This window comes from Lycorma delicatula, chromosome 3 (assembly GCF_047948215.1).
Source record: "Lycorma delicatula isolate Av1 chromosome 3, ASM4794821v1, whole genome shotgun sequence".
Lineage (NCBI taxonomy): Eukaryota > Metazoa > Arthropoda > Insecta > Hemiptera > Fulgoridae > Lycorma > Lycorma delicatula.
The window spans coordinates 22,484,967-22,507,131 of record NC_134457.1 but is presented as its reverse complement, the minus strand read 5'-3'; the positions used below and the strand labels follow the sequence as shown (position 1 = coordinate 22,507,131).

Genomic DNA, 22,165 nt, shown 5'->3' with positions numbered 1-22,165 from the left:
TAAAATCAATTCTTTTAAGAATCATATATCTCTGAAATAATACACCAATTATATTTATTAGAGCAACCTACGTACAGAATAATAAATAAAGTAGGATGACACTTGTATTATTCCATTAATTATTACATGCAAAAGCATTTTTGTGAATTTCTTGCATCATCAGTTGCATTAAATTTCTTTTACAAATTATTTACATCAAATTACATATTAAAATTATTTTTAATATATTATATTTTTTAAAAAATTAAATTTTTTTAAAACTGTTTAAAATTAAAAATTAAACTTTAAAAGTTAAAAATTACATATTAGAAATATGATGTCAATTAATAAAATCAAAAATTAAAATAAATGAACTAAAAAATAAATAGAATAAATATGCATGTGGTCTAGCTAGCCAATGTTACATAACTGTACAGTTGAATATATTGAATTACACATTAAATGTCTGAAGAAAGGCTGCTATCTACAGCAGTTTTCATAATTGTTGAGTCATCCTCATCCTCATATGCTGCTTGAAGGTAGATCATATTAAATCTACTTTTATATATATATATATAATATGTATATATTTGTAAAATGTCTAAACCCCTATTATTTGTACTAATATTATATATTAAAAATATTTCCAGTATTTCTAAATTTGTTTGAATATCAGATATTGAATGTATATTATTAATAAGAGATGGTCAGAAACATTAGAGAAACTCAGTTTTCCATTTTTATAATATATAAAATGTTTAGAGAATCTAGTTTTAAAGAATCTATTAGATTTTCCTATATAAATATGGTCACAACTATAACATTTTATTTTATAAATTTCATTCAAATTGTATAAACCATATGAATCAGTATAAATATTCAGTTTAAAAATTAATCAGTATAAATATATTCAGTTTAAATATTTTATTAACTGATTATTTGTCTGGTATGTGCAGGTTAGGCTTAAATTTATTTTTATCATAAACCTTTGTTAAATTTTCAACAATGTTATTTAATATATACATATTTTAAATATGCACTGTCAATTTTTTGTGTGTTATTTATTGATATTAAATATGTACTATTGTTAATTTTTGACATTTGTTTTTTGAATATATTATTTACTAAAACTTTATAATATCTATTTCTTTATTTATTTATTTTCATTTTCATTATACTTTGTGTAATTAATTGCTCTATTAACTTGTGCATGTATTAATTTTTTGTGACCATGGATGATTTGAATATCTATGTATGATGGTTTTGGTGGTTGTGGGTTTCTTATATACTGAAGTTATAAATTGATTATTTTTATTTTTATTGTTAATTTTGATACTAACATTAAAGTAATTTATTCTCCTATTTTTATCAATTTAAAAATATATTTCAGTTCATTATAGTAAGAGTTTAACTTGTTCAAAATTATTAGATGTTCATTATATATTAATTATGTATAATGGGATTATAGACCACAAAAATATCATCAACATACCTAGTCCATAGTAAAATATCATGTTTATAGATAAATTTAAATTTAAAAAAAAATAAAATTTTTTAAATATAATATATAAAAAATAATTTTAATTTTTAATTTTAATATGTAATTTGATGTGAATAATTTGTAAAAGAAATGTAATGGAACTGATGATGCGAGGAATTTGTGAAAGCATTTTTGCATGTATAATAGAATCAAGGTAAGTGTCATCCTATTTATTTATTATTCTTTACTTAGGTTGATCAAATAGATATAATATATATATTTGTATAGTCTACCTCCTCTATGAATCATGAGACCTTGCCGTTGGTGAGGGGACTTGAGTGCTCAGGGATACAGAGTAGCTGGACCGAAGGTGCAACCATATCGGAGAGGTATCTGTTGAGAGCCAGACTAAGGAATGATTCCTGAAAGAGGGCAGCAGCTCTTTCAGTAGTTGTTAGGGGCGTGAGTCACAATGACTTAAACGGCCGTATCAACATCACTCAGTCCTCTGAGTACTGCGCAGCTGAAAGCAATGGAAAACTACAGCTGCTTTTTTCCAAGAAAATGTGGCTCTCTGCATTTTCACATAGCAATAATGGAGGCACCTTCCTTGGTAAAATATTCCGGAGGTAAAATAGTCCCCCGTTCGGATCTCCGGGTGGGGACTACTAAGGAAGGGGTCACCAGAAAATTAAAAAATAACATTCTACGAGTCGGAGCGTGGAATGTTAGAAGCTTAAAAAAGGTTGGTAGGCTAGAAAATTTAAAAAAGGAAATGGATAGGGTGAATGTGGATATAGTAGGAATTAGTGAGGTTCGGTGGGAAGAGGAAGGCGACTTTTGGTCAGGTGATTTTAGAGTAATTAACTCAGCGTCAAATAATGGGCAAGCAGGAGTAGGTTTCGTGATGAACAAGAAGATAGGGAGGAGAGTGGAGTATTTCAAAACGCATAGCGATAGAATCATTGTAATAAGGATAAAATCAAAACCTAAACCGACAACGATTGTTAACGTTTATATGCCTACAAGCGCCCATGATGATGATGAGGTAGAGTGTGTATACGAAGAGATTGATGAAGCAATTAAACACGTAAAAGGAGATGAAAATTTAATAATAGTTGGAGATTGGAATGCAAACATTGGAAAAGGCAAGGAAGGTAATATAGTGGGTGAATACGGGCTGGGCAAAAGGAATGAAAGAGGGGACCGACTTATAGAGTTTTGCACGAAGTATAATTTAGTAATTGCCAACACCCAATTTAAAAATCATAATAGAAGGATATACACTTGGAAAAAGCCAGGCGATACTGCAAGGTATCAGATAGATTATATCATGGTTAAGCAAAGATTTAGAAATCAACTCGTTGACTGCAAAACTTACCCTGGAGCAGACATTGATAGCGACCATAATTTGGTGATAATGAAATGTAGATTGGGGTTTAAAAACCTGAAGAAAAGTTGTCAGATGAATCGGTGGAATTTAGAGAAGCTTGAGGAAGAGGAGGTAAAGAAGATTTTTGAGGAGGACATCGCAAGAGGTCTGAGTAAAAAAGATAAGGTAGAAAATGTAGAAGAAGAATGGGAGAATGTTAAAAAGGAAATTCTTAAATCAGCAGAAGCAAACTTAGGCGGAATAAAGAGAACTGGTAGAAAACCTTGGGTTTCAGACGATATATTATTGCAGCTGATGGACGAACGTAGAAAATATAAGAATGCTAATGATGAAGAAAGTAAAAGGAACTATCGGCAATTAAGAAATGCTATAAATAGGAAGTGCAAACTGGCGAAAGAAGAGTGGATTAAAGAAAAGTGTTCAGAAGTGGAAAGAGAAATGAACATTGGTAAAATAGACGGAGCATACAGGAAAGTTAAGGAAAATTTTGGGGTACATAAATTAAAATCTAATAATGTGTTAAACAAAGATGGTACACCAATATATAATACGAAAGGTAAAGTCGATAGATGGGTGGAATATATTGAAGAGTTATACTGAGGAAATGAATTAGAAAATGGTGTTATAGAGGAAGAAGAGGAAGTTGAGGAGGATGAAATGGGAGAAACAATACTGAGATCTGAATTTAAGAGAGCATTAAAAGATTTAAATGGCAGAAAGGCTCCTGGAATAGACGGAATACCTGTAGAATTACTGCGCAGTGCAGGTGAGGAAGCGATTGATAGATTATACAAACTGGTGTGTAATATTTATGAAAAAGGGGAATTTCCGTCAGACTTCAAAAAAAGTGTTATAGTTGTGATACCAAAGAAAGCAGGGGCAGATAAATGTGAAGAATATAGAACAATTAGTTTAACTAGTCATGCATCAAAAATCTTAACTAGAATTTTATACAGAAGAATTGAGAGGAGAGTGGAAGAAGTGTTAGGAGAAGACCAATTTGGTTTCAGGAAAAGTATAGGGACAAGGGAAGCAATTTTAGGCCTCAGATTAATAGTAGTAGGAAGATTAAAGAAAAACAAACCAACATACTTGGCGTTTATAGACCTAGAAAAGGCTTTCGATAACGTAGATTGGAATAAAATGTTCAGCATTTTAAAAAAATTAGGGTTCAAATACAGAGATAGAAGAACAATTGCTAACATGTACAGGAACCAAACAGCAACAATAACAATTGAAGAACATAAGAAAGAAGCCCTAATAAGAAAGGGAGTCCGACAAGGATGTTCCCTATCTCCGTTACTTTTTAATCTTTACATGGAACTAGCAGTTAATGATGTTAAAGAACAATTTAGATTCGGAGTAACAGTACAAGGTGAAAAGATAAAGATGCTACAATTTGCTGATGATATAGTAATTCTAGCCGAGAGTAAAAAGGATTTAGAAGAAACAATGAACGACATAGATGAAGTCCTTCGCAAGAACTATCGCATGAAAATAAACAAGAACAATACAAAAGTAATGAAATGTAGTAGAAATAACAAAGATGGACCACTGAATGTAAAAATAGGAGGAGAAAAGATTATGGAGGTAGAACAATTTTGTTATTTGGGAAGTAAAATTACTAAAGATGGACGAAGCAGGAGCGATATAAAATTCCGAATAGCACAAGCTAAACGAGCCTTCAGTAAGAAATATAATTTGTTTACATCAAAAATTAACTTAAATATCAGGAAAAGATTTTTGAAAGTGTATGTTTGGAGTGTCGCTTTATATGGAAGTGAAACTTGGACAATCGGAGTATCTGAGAAGAAAAGATTAGAAGCTTTTGAAATGTGGTGCTACAGGAGAATGTTAAAAATCAGATGGGTGGATAAAGTGACAAATGAAGAGGTATTGCGGCAAATAGATGAAGAAAGAAGCATTTGGAAAAATATAGTTAAAAGAAGAGACAGACTTATAGGCCACATACTAAGGCATCCTGGAATAGTCGCTTTAATATTGGAAGGACAGATAGAAGGGAAAAATTGTGTAGGCAGGCCACGTTTGGAGTATGTAAAACAAATTGTTGGGGATGTAGGATGTAGAGGGTATACTGAAATGAAACGACTAGCACTAGATAGGGAATCTTGGAGAGCTGCATCAAACCAGTCAAATGACTGAAGACAAAAAAAAAGAAAAAAAAAGTATAGTCTATGACACTCCTCGTAACATAAGAATTCCAACGCAGGGTCATACATCTAAATTGGTTCGGCCATTGAGCTGCTACAGTCGAAAAAACTTATATTGTTACATACTAAATACATTAGACTCCTTTTTGTGTAGGCATGTAAAAAAAGTTTTAAATTAAAAGTTTTCCAGTTCCACAGCTGATCATCTCCATTCTCAATTACTACAGTAGAAGAAAAATTCTGTAATGTAATCGCTAGAAAATTATAAAAAAGTACAAAAATTGTAGTTTTCAGATTTATTTGAACAAAATGAATATATTATAAAAATTAAAAATTACATGATGCATTTACTAACAATGTTATATTACTCTACCTTAAAAACAGTTCTTATGTTGAATTAAAATTCATCACAATTATATTTAACACTGTACACATTGATTCTTCGCAATACACTTCACGTAAATGTGATTAAAATAATAAAATATATTAGTTCAAGTAAATAGAAAAGTCTATTTAATCCTAATCTGAGCATATTGACATAATATCATAATATACGGCAAGCATTTTTGAAGACATTTCTCTTCTTCTTCGTTTTTAATTTTCCAGATCGTAATACAATTGTTCCATTACTGTGATTTGACTTTTGGTTGTGTGACATAGGTCCAAAGGCACCTGGAAAAAGTAATATAGTTAAAATAAATTGCAGTATACTTTTATAAAACGCTAATAATTTATGAAGCTACTGATCTACCATTTCATCAGAATTTTATAATGGTATGTATGAGGGATAGGTAAAAATGTAATGCACACTGTTATGTAATGGGAGAAAAACATTTTTCACAAAGCGACAGGTGCTGCCATCTTGTAGTTTTGTTTCTCTACTACTAACATTACAAAACTTATTGATCTCATCCTTTAATTTTTCGTCAGCCACACTTCTTATGGAGTTGAGTATGCATTCTATGTCAACTCATCTACAACAATGAGTAGTGATTCAATTTTTAACAGTGAAAAAAGTGAATGCTAGTGAATTCATCATCATCAAAAACTCATTTATAGTGATAAAACTCCTGATCAAATACTGTGAATAAGTGGGCGATAAAATTGCGCATCAGAAGCCGGTAAAATGAATATTAAGAATAAACTGCACAGTGGTCAACCATTCTCTGTGACTATGAGAAGCATCAAAAGGGTCACCTGAGGATGAATTGATTCAAAATTACCGTAGGATCACTCAATCATTCAATGCATCACCACCTGGATAGGCATATTAAAAGTACAATCAGAACACATTGTTGTAAGACTTGGCTACCATAAGATTTGTTCATGGTGGGTGTCATAATACTCACCGAAGAGAATGAACAACAATAAAAGAAATATTGTGAAAAGTTTCTGAAATGTTATCATGATAAAGAGTTGACTCCTTTTAAATATTGCAAAGGGAGATGAAACTCAGATGTATCATTATGACCCAGAAGAAAAACTGCAGAGCCTGGAATACTAGTACTGAAAAAAATTCAAAATACCATCCTCTCCAAAAATTCTATTGATAGTGTTCTGAGATTCTAAATACATACATGACTGACCAACTGCCTAGTAGCCAGGTCGACCATAATTTCTATGTTATATAAAGAGATGTTAAAACACCTTAGAAGATGAGTGTATAGTGTTTGATAATGGTTTGACAACCCATGAAACCAATAATTCTGTAACACAATAATGCTTGGTCACACACACTGTATGCAGCCGCTGAGGCTCTTGGAAAGTTGAAATATGTACCTATTCCTTCCATATTCACCAAATTTTCACTTCTCCCCTCAATTAAAGAGGGATATTAAGGGTATTCATTTGAGCATGGATGATGAACTGAAGGATGTAGTGAGGTCTGCCAGAATTCTTCAATGATAGAATAAAACAACCGCTGGAAGAAATGTATAGCTGAAATGTGAATGTGTAAAAAAATAAATGTTAGGTTTTGTATCTCTTCTCATTTGAAGCTATGAGTGACTGTGCATTATATTCTAGCCACTCTGTACAAAGAATGCATAGCTGTTTTTAGCTTCTAAGCTTTCAGAAGCAAATGGTTAATTCAAAAAAATCTTATATACTTAAAATGGATTATACTGGACTTACAATACGTACCCGGAAGGAAGAAATAAAAAATAAGGAAAATAATAGCTAGTAAGAAAGAGTATACCCATAGAAAAACTGTGAAATAAAACGAACAGCTATATTGAAAGAGTGCTTCAAGATGCCTTAGAATGTGAACATCTATTCTGCCCACATTATACTGGGGAATTGTGATCAGAATATCTTTATAGCACATTACTGTTCAATAGTCTGCAAAAATTGTTTTCCTCAAAATACTAACAACCATTCCAGTACATGATAAATGACTTCCACAAGAAAAAATCCTCATCCATCTTCTAATTTACATTTCATGTGGAAGTATCCAACTGAATGTTAAAACTGTGCAAACTCCCCTTCTACCTTCTTTAAAGGGCGATATAAAAATTTTATTAGAATAATTACAAGGCCTATAATAAAATACAATGAATAGCTGTAAGTGGTCAATATTATTTTATTAAAAATGGAAAAAAAATATTATTTAAAAACAAATAAAAACAGTGTGAAAATTGTTTAAATATTGATTTCCATGAAATAACATTTTGGTTTTGAGAAAAGATAGTGCTTTAATGTGACCTTTTACTCTAAAAATAAGAACTTAAATAAATTGTCACACAAAGATCTTTTTTTACAATAAAAATCATTAATTTTGTTGGAATCATACTACTGTGCATATGGCATGTCTAGTAAAAGAATCAAAATTCATAACTTTTATTTGTTCACATATAGTGCAGTTTGCTGCTAAGCCTGCTAGCCTCACCAAAATGATGATAAACTGATTTGCTTTTCAAGTTTTCAAAATTTTAGTATGATTCATTCACAGAAAAATTTAATTTAGAAATTTTTGGTTTTTTGTATTATTCCTCTCCTATCTCTTTATAATTTTGTTCTATTACACACAAATTTTACTTACATAATTTTCTTATATTTTAAAATTGATTCGAAAAATTAATATATATTGACGGAGGAACACATACTATGAGTGTTCTACAATTAAGCAGATGATGCATATGGTATGTAATCAAGTTTGGTATGCCTTAATACTGCTTGTAGGAACCCATTCATTCAAATCTGTACTGATTAGCATGCCTTAGTTTAAACCAAGTGATAAGAGTTGTTTTTGTTTGATTAGGATCTATTCTATCTGGTTTTTTATTAAGACCTACTTGCCCTCTACTGGACACCAAATTTGTCTATATGAAGGAAATCTAATATATATATATACTAGCTAAAACATAAATAAAACGCAACTGTTTTCAGCATTTTTTTACTGTATGTAAGTATAATATACAAATCAAAACATCTATGTAACAACTGATAAATGAAAAGAATGACTGCTAAATGATGATTGTTAAATAAAAATAATTTAATGATTACTTATAAGCAGACAGTTTTATCTGTTTAAAAACAAATATTACTTCAGTAGTGTATTCGGTCTATACGAGGCGTGTTCAGAAAATAATTGAACTTTACTTTTTTAATGTTTATTATTAATTTTACAGATTATTGGTCCTTGTTGCTTTCAAAGTACTACCCTCCCCTATTCACACACTTTTTCCAGCAGTGTTTCAACTTCACGAAGCAGTTTCATTTGAAATGGCCTTTAAGGTCTGCGACAAATTTTCTTTAATGTCATCAATAGTTTCAAAATAGCATCCTTTCATCACTGATTTTAATTTCAGAAATAAGAAAAAATTTCAAGGAGCCAGTCTGGTGAGAAACATTGTCTCTGAGGCGCAGGCACATTGTCGTAGTGAAGGAACCATCAGGGTTTTTCCACAACTCTGATCTCTTTTTGCAGGTTTTTTTTCTCTTAACCATTGTAAAATGTCTTAATAGTACACATGGTTCACTGTTTCACCTTGAGACAAGAATTCAAAATGCACAATTCCATTAAAATAAAAAAAAAAAAAACAGAGAGCATCACTTTGACATTGGATCGTGACTCACATGCTTTCTTGGAGCATGGAGATCCTTTGCTAATCCATTGTGATGATTGAATATTTGTTTCGATGTTGTAGCTATAAACTCAGCTTTCATCTTCCATTATGATTCTTTGCATGAATATTTCATTGTCATTGGCAAATGATGTTCGTAGAGTGGTCGACAAATGTCCACTTGATGTTTTTTCTGCTGCTTGGTTATCAAACAAGGAAGAAACTTTGCTACAACTCGATGCAAGTTCGATTTTTTAGTCAAAATGTAATGGCATGACCCAATCGAGTGCTAACCTCTTCTGCAAGTTCTCAATCAGTGATATGCATGCACCACATTGTTGATTATCTGAATGTGGATGTCGTCATTTGAAGTCGAAGGCCATCTTCAATTGATTGTCAACCTCTATATGGTTACACTCATACGTAACCATGCATAACATTGCATATGAACCAGAGCATCATCTCTGTGAAACTATTGAAAGAACTCTTTTGAAACAAGCACTTTGTTCAACTTTTGAATGTTTTTACATTTTACATTGTATCGTTGCTCTCGAAAATCACACATTACAAAAATTGCTACTAAAACTTAAACATGTTGCACTCAAATAACAATAACACAAAAACTAAACAAGATATCGACAATCCAAGAGCATCATATGGTTACAGAGGAGGTTATGTAGAACACAATACTGCCAATTGCTCACCACTAAGTACCTCCATTTTTGTAAATATTATGTAATTAAAACTGTTTGGTTATTTTTCTGAACAGACCTCATAAAAATAAGATAGCAACAAAATGTTCATGATAAAACCATTGGGTAAATAAATAGGTACATTGGGTAAATAAAAGTTTAAGCAGAGTTTTGACTACTTAATGTTGAGTAATGTATACTGATTATATAATTTAGAATTTCAATTTATATAATTTCAATAATTTTTTCTTAGAATATTGTTGCTTTCAATTGAAAGACAAATATATGGTAAACATGATGAAAATTAGATGAGTCAAGGGATGCATGGAATGGGTATCTCATATACTACTTATCAAACAGTTCGTTTGCCCACCTCTCAAATAAGAGATAAAATATTTTCAGGTGACAAGTTGGAATAATTGTCATTTAAAAGTAATAATTTAGCGTAATTTTTTCAATAAACATATTTGCTTTGGTGATTTTAAAATAATTTTTTTATGCAGACTATACTATAACTGATAATCATTCAAACAACTCACTTATGGTGAGAGGATGAATGCCATTAGTAGCAATATCGTACTCTTCTTCTTGATGACGTAACTCTGCGAGACATCGGGAAGCCAAATGTCGGAATACTGTATTTACATTTACATCTTCTTTAACTGAAGTCCTTAGCAGACGACAACCTAATGCCCTAGAAAGAAGTTCTGCCTCCTCACTGAAACACAAACAAAAACATAAAATGATGGAACTGAATACTGTTATCTAAAGATTACAGACTTACAAAAGTATTAATGTCATACTAAGTTTCTTCATAAATGGAATAGAGCTCATTATCTAACATTTCATCCGAGATAAGAAATTAATTTACAGTAACTATGATGCAGTACATTAATTGCTGGGGTATTCTCCTTCTAACTGGATTGAACGTTATGATTATCATTTTTTTTATTAAGATTCAGTTAATGACACTCATCTCATTACTGGTCAACCTGAAATGCTCACAATCAGCTGCTGCTGTTAACTATGTTAACATTTACATAGATACTTTTAACAGTATCTATGTCTGGTGTAGTAAGATAATATAATTTATAAAAAAAAACTCTTTTGGTTAGCTAGCAATACCACATGAAAATAGAGAAAAAGTTCAAAGGAACAGCAAAAATTCTCAGATTCACAGTTTTTCATTTTCTATTTTGAAAAGACCACATGTGATCAATTGTGATATGCATTTTACTTAACTCAGAACTGAATAATTCATACATACAAAAGACATGATTTACTACTCTTTCCAATGTAATCCAAAAAGAATGATCATCAAGTATCATATACAATCAACATAGTTAATTACTAGTTCCATTATATACAGTGGAAAGTCACTGAGCAGTATGATTTAGAATTTTGTGGTGCATACTGTTCTTTTGGCCTTTGGCTGTTTGGTTGGTTGCCCTGTGGGTTTGTTGGGTGTTGCTTACTAATAAACCAAAACATCAGTTGTTCAATTGTGATTAAACATGCTTTATTTCGTTTATTGGAATCAATTGTGAGAAACATAATGGCACTTTCAGTAGAGGAACACATTTTTCTTGTTGAATATGTCTTTCGTGAAGGTGAAAAGTATACTGATTAAAGCACAAGTGAAGCACAAGTTTTCTGAAAAGTTTCCAAATGCTCCTGTTCTTCAACACAATACAGTTCAAATTTTTATCAAAAAATTTTGGGCAACAGGCTCTGTTGAAGACACTGATCGAAGTGGAAGGCTACCTACACTAAATGAACAAAAGCTGCTTGATATTTTGGATGCTATGGACAAAAATTCATCAAAATAAGTTAGCACAGCAGCAAGATATTGGACTTGCTACTACACGTACAGCTGTTAGAAAAGAACTGAAACTTTTCTCCGAAAGTAATGTGTGTTCAAGAACTGAAACATACATTAATGCCAAAAGATTAAATTATTGTCCATAGTTTAAATGTTTTATTGATCAAAATTCTGTAAGTATCTTCGACATTAAGTTTTTTACAAATGAAGTGTGGTTTCATCTGGGAGAGTATATTAATTTACCAAAAATTGGAGTGTGGGTCAGTGCGAGTAGAACACACATTGTGGGTACAACCTTTTTTGAAAATACAGTTAATAGTGATCGTTATTGTACTGTTTTAATAAACATCAATAATCAGTTAACAGAAGTGGAAATCAATTACTATTGGTTCTAACAAGATGGGACCACAGCGCACAGGAACGAACTCAGCTAACAGGTCAATGACTTTTTACAAAATGTCTTTGGGAAATGAATCATTTTGAGGGGTTTGTGGCCTGCCTGCACAAACCCTTCCCTCAGATTACTGGAGGGAGGATCGCTCGATCTGTCTCCCCAAGATTATTTTCTATGAGGAGCAGCGAAACAAGCGGTATATTGAAACAGACCACATACAATTTGACTAATTAAAAACTACAATAATGGAATATATATGAGACATTCCAGTACATGAGCTGGTTAAAATGTTTCAAAACAAATTGAAACTTGTGCAAAGTTGAATTCAAGTAGGAGGAGGTCATTTTCAACACCTTTTATAAACTATTCCGGTTTTTGTAATATGTGGTTTCTATAACCGGCATTATTCGGTTTCTATAACAAAATAATAATTAAGAAAGTTTCATCATTACACTTCCATAATTCCAGAGCACAGCAACTTTCTTAATATACTGTATAAAAAGGGCAGATTATAGAGTAAATAATATTATTGGCCAGCTTCTTTACAAAAATTCTGACATAAAATCAGAATTTAATTTTGTATATTTTGGTTTTATTCCTTTCCCTTAGTAAGGTTCTATCAAGATTTACTGTACTCTTTTAGATGTTTTTAAACTGTAAATAAAATTTAGTTGTGGTTTTAATACAAAATGAAAATCTAGTACACAGACATTTTTTTTATTTACGGGTGTACTGTTAGTCAGTTACTATGTTTTGTGAATGTGATGGTTTGTTCTGAAAGGTAAATTATATTAAATTTTTTTTTAAATTTATACATTATTTTAGTTTAGTCTTTGTTTGTAAATGTTAGTTTAATGTACATTGTTTTGGTTACATTTCTTCAAGTTCTAGGATGATTAAACTAAACTACTCCAACTGCACAAAGTTCTATACTAGACAAACAGAACTGAACCAAAGTTATAATGAACATATCTTTATACTAATGAGGAAACAAAATTTGCTTAATTCTCTGAATTAAATAGTAAATATACCAACATTAACTTAGCTATTCTATTTACAGAGGCGTTATATGATTTAATTTGTATTAAAGTTAAATATCATAACCATAATGGTTATATAGGCAGCTTAGCATGAATCGTAAGTCAACTCCAAAAATGACACGGCTATCTTTAAGTATAACAAGCATCCTTTATTAGGAGCACCTGTATTACCAGTGAAACAGAGGAGGAGGAAGTGGTTTTCCATTGCCTTCATTACTGAACTAAGTATACAGTTGCTTAACAGCATCTCAAGCTCACTGAAATGTAAGTGATATTTAACCATACGAGTAACACTTCATTCTGTTAACAACTAGAATTGGCTAGATGGCTCATTACTGCCAGGGAAAGCAACTCTGACCAGTACATTATGTACCTCAGATGCTTTTCATATGTCACAGCCATAAGAAAGACCAGAAAGGATAGTGTAGAGTAACAGATTAATACTCACCTGTTTATTGTGAACAATGTGTTATATAGTAGTATACAGTTTCAGCTCAGTAGGGAAAGTGACTTAGGATTACTAATACTAATAAATACAATGCTGTAAATGTAATATAATTTTTTATCATATGTAACCCTGAGCCAAAAAAAAAAAACCCACTAGTATCACTTACAATGATAACAATATTTGAGTGAAAATGTTTTGATGTAAATTAAAAGTATCAGAATATACATACATATATATATTTAACAAATTTAAGTATAAGTTACTTTACTTCATCATAGCTGTTAACCATCAAGGAAACAATAACACTGCTGTTTAGTAACCTATGATAAAAAATAATAAGCATGAAATTTATCCAATACGATAAGTTTATCAAAATAAAAACAAAATCTTTTTATATCTTTAATGGTCACATTCAGATGATACATTAAATACCTTTTGATTTAACAGTTAACTGAATGTGATTTTTAAGTTTTTTTATTGAACTATATACATATGTCATCCAGAAAGTAAGAATCGTTTGCACATTGCATACATACAGCTTTGTTCACAACAATGGGTCACGGCCAGCCAGTCTCAGTTGTTGTTCTGCCTGGGCTGTACAAAATTTTGACTATACTGTGACACAGAGTGATTTTATGCATGTTTAATGAATAAAGAAACTGAAAATTCCGCCGACTGTGAGATTCAATCAAGCATACATTTTTTGAATGCGCAAGGTGGATCGTTTTGTGGAGATTCATTGCCATATTACTGTCATCAATGATGACAGTATATGAATTAAGGAAGTGTCATTTATTTACAGCAGAGAGAACATACATATGTGTACATGAAAAGCAACATTCAGGATGCTCTATTCTAATTACTGAATAGCTGAAAGAGCAGATTGATTGATATGTTAAGAGAATCAGCGTTTCATGTTAGACCAAATTAGTGATAAATTTCTTGTATGTTAACAGTCTCTGTTACATGAAAGTGATGAAGATGTCAAGACAGTTGTTTATGAGTGGTTTAATGGACTGGTGGCAGACTTCTTTGACAGTATAATATAAAAATTAGTGCCATGATTTGACAATTGCTTGAACCTAGGAGGTGATTATGTGGCAAAACAGCTAAAAAAATGTAGATTATGATGCATATATTACAGTTGAAATAGATACAATAAATTTTTTATAGAACAAAAATGATTTTTACTTTCTGGACAACCCTCATATATTAATGTCAAGTACAGTTGACATGTTTTATATTGAAATTAACTTAAATCATTTTTTGAGAAATAATAATATGCGTATAGTTAAGATTATTAGAGTACAGAGTTCATGATTCTTACTGACATGTAGAACTGTTTTTTTTTTAATTTAACATAACATATAAAAATATTTGAAAAGCTAAGAATAATTAAATACAAAGGATGTAACTATTTGATTAAAATATTATATCAAAACAAAAAGAAATAATAAAGTGTATTAGGCCACTGAAATGACTCAAGACAAAATACTAATTAAAAAAAATTAAAGTGGTATGATAATAATGAAAACCATTACTTACTTCATAAAAGAGATTATGAATTGTTCCCAACACTAATAACCGTGCTAATACACTGACAGTGACAAGTGTTTGTAAATGTTGTGCAATGACATGTTACTTGTAGTCATACATATTCAATTAACTATACAGTATTATTTTAGGTTACTTAACACAACACAATTGAGCTTGTACGGCTCAATTTTAAATAAGTTAATTACAGTAGAGAAAAACACTAATTTATGTAACAGAAGAAAAAATGCAGAAAAAAATAGTAATAACTGACAACAAAGTTATATTAAAATAATAGTACTCATATACTTACGGGTCAACAACACTCTGATCCATTAGATCTATTTTATTTTGTACTAACACTGTAGGAATCTCACCGCATTCATCTTCGACCTGCAACAATTAATAGAATAAAAGGTCAGTTAAATAGATTAAAATAAAAGAATACTATTGAGACTAGATTAACCTTTTAAACCTAATTTTTTAAAGTCTGTGTGAAATGTAGCACTAAAAAATAAATATGAAATTTACAAATTAGTAATTTTTTCATAAAATTTAATTAAAAAAGCGATCATTATCAATACCCGATCAAATTTCAATGATTAAAAATGACTAAAATAATTTAATTACACCTTGAACTTAGATTAACCTTACAAGCTGGTTATATAAAATCTCTTCCACTTATGCAATAAAAAGGTACCTTTTTTCCTCATTTCTTTCTTTCTTTTTTTTTTAAATCAATATGATGATGACATCCTCTGAATAAAATATTTCTTAGGTAATATATTTTATTACCCCCAAATTACATTAAGTTAATATTATATTTTATTATTCAAACTACTGCAAAAGTTGAAAACAGATTATAACTGTTCAAAAGGAGAATAAATAGTTTCCTTTTTTGAGTTGGAGTTTGGAATCTTAGAAGCTTAAATTAAAAAAAAAAAAATAATCAAGAGTAAAAATGAGGTTAAAAATATAATATAATGAGTCTGCTAATACACGCAAGACAGTGAGAAAATTATTTTAGTCCCAGTAGATTCTAAACCTGGCCCTACGACAATCTGATAACTGCTATTTAACTTATACAGTTATGAAGTATTACAACAGTTAAATAACTGCATATAAACCTAATGATTTATATGATGAACTCTTCAGCAGATCATGAAGAGATAGAAAGGATATATGGAAAAATAAATAAGATGATTAAATATATAAAAGAGATGATAAATTAAAGGAGATGATAGTAATAGAGAGACTGGAATCTAGTTTCTGATTGTGATTGAAGGATGAGATGTAAAAATAACTGGATAGTATGGACTAGGTCAAAGAAATGGAGGAACTAGGTTTTCAGAATTTCATTTTAAGTATAAATTAGTTATTGTAAAATCCGTTTTAAAAATATCACAGAAACAGATACACATAGGTGAGACCAGGAGATCAATATCATGATATTTAGATCAGCATCATAATAATTACATACTAGTTGGACAGTTTTAAAACCTAATTATGGACTATAAAACTTATTTAGAAACAAAAATTGATTCTGACCACAATTTAGTCATATGAAGTAATCAACGGAAATCTAAAAAAATTAAAGGGAAAAATTGAGAAAAAAGTGATGGAAACGGACTAAACAAGAATAATGTACAATTAAAATTTGAAAGCTTAGAAATTACTGAAAAGTTAAAAAAATATGAAAATTTAGACAAATTTAGAACAGAGAATAATTAAGAAAGGAGAAAGAAAGTTAACAGCTTTTTTTTTTAAAAAATCACAAATTTAAAAAAGAGAATTGAGGAAGGAGAAAAAAGTTAATGCCTTGTAGAAAACCATGGAAAAAAGATGTAATAGATGAATATAAAACTTATAAAAATTCTAAATATGATAAATGCATAACTTATTAGCACTTTAGAAATAACAGAAAATATTTCCTTTATGAAACAGCAAAGGAAAATTGATTGAAACAGACATGTAGTGAAACAGAGAAAAATGCCAGAGAAGTAGGTGTAACTTATAAGAAAAAAATTTGGGTTAATGAAGCCAAAATGTGTTAATTATTTGATAATTAACTTTAAACTTATTGTACAATTTTAATGTTCCAAACTTAAGATGCTAACATTACAGCTCACTATTGAATTGACAACTCTCCCCTCTTTCAAGGAAATACTTCTTTCCATTGAGTAATATTTCCATGAAAACTCATGGTTATATATCCATCTAATTACATAAAAATCTCTGCTATGAAATTACTGAATTATGAATCCAACCTAATTGTAATGTGGATTTAGATATTAAATCAATATGTCAGTGACAAAAAAATAATCTATAATTATTTTAAAAATGAATAATTAGAGAAAACATGAAAGGGAAATTAAAAGTAATTAATGATACAAGTTCACATAATCATAAAACTTTCTATTATTATCATGATAAAAAAGGTATAAGTAATACCAACAATCTGTAGAAATTCCTTTCAAGATGTCTGCATAAAAAATAAAACAAATGAATCTTTTTAAATTTCCTTAACAATGAAAATAAAAAGAAATGTCTGACTAAATGACTCATATCTAATTAGCATTGTAATTATTGTACAAGTATCTTTATCCATTTTATATAAATTAGTACAATAGAATACTTGAATTATGCATAATTGATGAATGTAATGAGATGAGTAAACTGAGGTACATTCTCTCTTGGTAAAATGATTTATAGTTGAGTTAATGACAACAAGCATATCTAGTAACTGTAAACATTCTAAATAATGAGTAAATATTTCACTTGATATGAATTTTTCCCACTGAGTTACAAGTATATTAATTCTTATAATTAAAATAGTTAAGAGTGTAATCTGGTTGTTAGAAAGCGATGGTACTAAATCAAATGTAGCATCGGCTTGAGATCTGAAAGATCAACTGTTGAAACTACCAGGTTATTTGACTATTCTATGGCAGTATAATTAGAAAATTAAATAACTTTATGAAAAAAAGGAGTCTGTTAAAACTAGAGCTGAGTAATACATCACTAATATACATAGTAGTACAAAAATTGAGAATGAAGTAAAAATGGCAATAATGAGACTTTTTCACGTTTTAAATTTTCTTCTTTCAGTAAAAAAAAGGAATTGTTCATCATTCATGAGTAAATAAAATCATACTAAAAAACCCCAATTCAGAAAAAAATCGACTATAGAAATATTATAAATAATGTTTTAATTAAATTTTTCTTTAATTTTTTACTTTTGGAAGTTGGTTCCAAATTAAAATCAAACATTTACCAACAGTTACATAACCTATAATCTTATGCCAACCTTAACAAACTTGAATAAGAATTAAAATGACTTTTTTGTTTAATTTTTATCATATCTTTAGAAGTCAGTTAAAATGTTACATTTTTTAATATTATTTTTAATTAAAAGTTTAGCAGTTCTACAGAAATGCTTCCCATATGAAAAAAAAGCTGCTTGTAAAAAATGCAAGAAACCTGAATCTTGAAAAAAATAAAAACTAAATGCAGAAAAACAATGTGAAGAGACTACTAATGAGCGTCAGATAAGGTCCCTCTGGAAAATGTAGGATTACTGTATTTATTCAAAAATAAGACCCCCTTGATTGTAAGACCCCCAAGTTTTGCAGACAAATTTAAAAAAAAAAATTGTGAATGTTAGATCCGTCAGTTTGACAGGCTGTAATTCCTAGAAGAATAGTTCTTTGGGAATTTCTTTGTTACTGTACATACAGTTAGTCGCTGACCAAGGACAAATTTTACCCTTTCAGGTGTTTGCAAAACAAAGTTATGGTATTTGACGGTGGTGGGTGGGAGGTCAGACGTTAACCTTCACACAGTAGCAGCTTCAATTTTACTACCTAGTAAAACAAGACCTTTGGTTAGAACAATAGCAACTTTATTGTAAGTGAGTTTCTCTTGTGTTTTGTCTGTGTTACTGGTAAAATGAATTCACGGAAAAGTTTCACTGTAGGGTTTAAGTTAGATGTTTTGCAATTTGCTGGAAAAAGTGGTGTACGAGCAGCATATGAAGAGTATTCGGTACAATCAAACATGATTCATTACTGGAGAAATCAGGAGATAAACTTAAAGCCATGAAAAAAGGAACTCAATCTTTTTGTGACCCTAAAAAGGACGCTATCTTACAGTGGATGATACAGTGATTGAGAAGAGAAGAGAAGAGAGTGCTCTGTAGTGACCTGTGAAATGATACAAATGAAAGGGTCAAAGTAGCAAAACACCATGTTAATGCAAGTGACTTTAAAGCTGGTCATGGGTGAGTGGTGCGATTAATGAGAAGAAATGGATTCACTCTGAGGCAGACAACTTCTTTGTGTCAAAGATACCAGCAGAATATACTAAACAAATTTTTGAGTTTCAACGATACGAACTACGTGAAAGAGGAAAAAATCAATATTTCATATCTCAGATTGGAAACGTCTCTTATGTTAGCCATTTTGCAGATGGAAAAAAACTGCCTCCTTATGTCATTTTTAAAAGAAAAACTCGGCTAAAGGGAAAACTACCAAGAGGTTTACATGTTCGCATATAAGATAAAGGGTGGAGGGACATGAAATTAATGTGCGACTGGCAAGAAGTTATTTGGAATCGCCACTCTGGAGCAATGTTAAAGAAACTAGGATTTCTCATTTCATATAGCTTCCGTGGCCATCTTGAAGATTCTGTGAAGAATTGAATCAATGAAATGCATACAGATGCTGCAGTTATTCCATGAGGCCTCACTTCTGTGCTGCAACCCTTGGACGTGAGCATCAATAAGCCGTTCAACGACCATGTTAAGAAGTTTTACACTAAATGGATGGCAGATGGAGATCACACATTCACGAAGAGTGGACAAATGCAGAAACCTTCAATAGACCTTCTTTGCAAGTGGATTGTTAAAGCTTGGGAGGAAATTACTTTGAAAATGATAATCAAGAGTTTCAAGAAGATTTGTATCTCCTGTGCATTGGATGGAACAGAAGATCACCTCATATACAAGGATTCTGATGACACAAATGAGGGAGAGACTAACATCAATGACAGTGAAGATGAGGATGATGATGATGATAAAAGCAGCAGTGACTCCAAGTAAACAACTGTGCACCAGGTAATTAAAACATAATACTGCACCATTTTGCATTGTTGTTAAAATAATGACAATTGGTTAGAACTATATAAATTTATAAGTCGTTCATTTCTGTTTTCAGATATACCGTACCTGTGAACCTGAACAAAACCACGCCCCTGATGTCAAATAGCACCCATCCTCAAATAACAAGTCTTTTTTATCTGTATAACTTATAATAGTTAGTGTTTAATAAAACATACTAAATTCATTGTTTGGTAATACAGTTATTTTTATTTTTATTTTCTGAAATATCTGTTGTTAAGACCTGCCTTGAATATAAGATTCCCAAATTTTGGGGTATAACTGTTAAAAAAAGGAGTCTTATTTTCGAGTAAATGTGGTATGCATTTTTTTTTTATTCTAAAGTCTTCAACTAATTTTTTTGAATCTTTATATGAAAATACTTTAAATTCAAATGGCATTAGGCTTTGCACAATTATAATTGTGTGAATTATAATTATGTGTGTATTGTAATCCGATATTAAGCAATCATGTCAAAAAAAATCTACAAATTGTCTAAGTTACTTTTGATTTAAAAAAAAAACTTCTGCATACGTTACATGGGAAGAATTTACGATGGAGCCTTGTTTTATAAAATGTACAGATTTAATTAAGAGCGTTGTTTTACTGAAGTCAGTTGAAAATTACAGTTAGACAGAAACTATAAGTTTTAAATTTTTTAATTGTTTTACTAATACTAATAATTCTTCCTCTAGGAATAATATAATTTATAGGTCAAAGAACTTGGATTCTTTCAACTTACATTTAGATGAAAATAGTTGGAGATGACAGTTGATGTATGAAAAACAGTAGTGTAGAGCTTAGTCTTTATTATGTTTTATGTACTGCTTTAAAAGTAAAAAAAAAAACAATTTAAAAACGATTTTATTTTATGAAGAATTGTATTTTCCATCTTCTCTAACAAAAGAATGTGCTTTAGTAATCTGGGCTGGAATTTTAGTTCAGAACTTTACGTTTGAATAAGTTAACATGTTATATTAAATTTTACTGTAAAATTACCTTTAATTTCCATGAGTGTATAGCTTCAAATGAATCTCTGTCTGTAGTAGAGAAAGCAAGAACACATGCCTGAGCCCCTCTGTAATAAGCTTTGGTAATCGCATCAAACTCTTCTTGTCCTGCTGTATCCCATAGCATTAATCTTACATCTTCACCTTCACACCTGAAATTTCAGAAAATATTATTTGAATAAAATTTAACAATAGTTACATCTACAGTTTAAATTGAAGGGTGAACATAAAACTTATGAAATATAGAAATTATCAATGACTGATTAAAAAGAAAACAGTAAATCTACTACATCAAACTAATTGTAATTTACACATTTATAATAATTAATAAATCTATTATATACCTAATTCATGTTTAAAAAAAAAAACAAAAAAAACATTAATCCAAATTATTCTGAAGCTTTGGCTAACAAATCCCAAATCTCTTTAAATAAAAAAATTCCATTTTTTATTTTAAATTACATTATATAAATGTACTTTCTTTCTTTTTCCTGTTTAGCCTCTGGTAACTACCGTTTAGATAATTCTTCAGAGGATGATATGTATGAGTGTAAATGAAGTGTAGTCTTGTACATTCTCAGTTCGACCATTCCTGAGATGTGTGGTTAATTGAAACCCAACCACCAAAGAACACCGGTATCCACGATCTAGTATTCAAATTCGTGTAAAAATAACTGGCTTTACTAGGACTTGAACGCTATAACTCTCGACTTCCAAATCAGCTGATTTGGGAAGACGCGTTAACTACTAGACCAACCCGGTGGGTTTATATAAATGTATTAGCTGACCCGACCCGACAATGCTTCGTTATTGCTAGATTTGAGTATTTATATAAATTAAATGAACACAACTGAAGTTTGAAAACATTAACAAAATGAACATTACGGAAATACACAAAATTTAACCTTTCCCTTTTACCCTGTCGCCGAATGGCTTCGACGGCTCGTTGTAATTGCTAACCTCGTGATAGTCCTGAGAAAGCTG

At 30.4% G+C, this 22,165-nt stretch overlaps 1 protein-coding gene across 3 annotated transcripts in view; it reads right to left on the bottom strand.

Annotated features, from left to right (window-relative positions):
* Nucleotides 1-5,304: 5,304 nt before the first annotated feature.
* Nucleotides 5,305-22,165, bottom strand: part of Rab23 (RAS oncogene family member Rab23) — a 331,158-nt gene continuing 314,297 nt past the window's right edge. For all 3 annotated transcript variants that reach the window (XM_075358833.1, XM_075358831.1, XM_075358834.1), the window contains 4 exons: nucleotides 21,171-21,333; nucleotides 15,330-15,409; nucleotides 10,319-10,497; nucleotides 5,305-5,695 (listed from right to left, as the gene is read on the bottom strand). In XM_075358833.1, coding sequence (XP_075214948.1) covers nucleotides 5,568-5,695; nucleotides 10,319-10,497; nucleotides 15,330-15,409; nucleotides 21,171-21,333 — 550 coding nt within the window. In that variant the 3' untranslated portion in view covers nucleotides 5,305-5,567. The remainder of the gene's footprint in view (nucleotides 5,696-10,318; nucleotides 10,498-15,329; nucleotides 15,410-21,170; nucleotides 21,334-22,165) is intronic.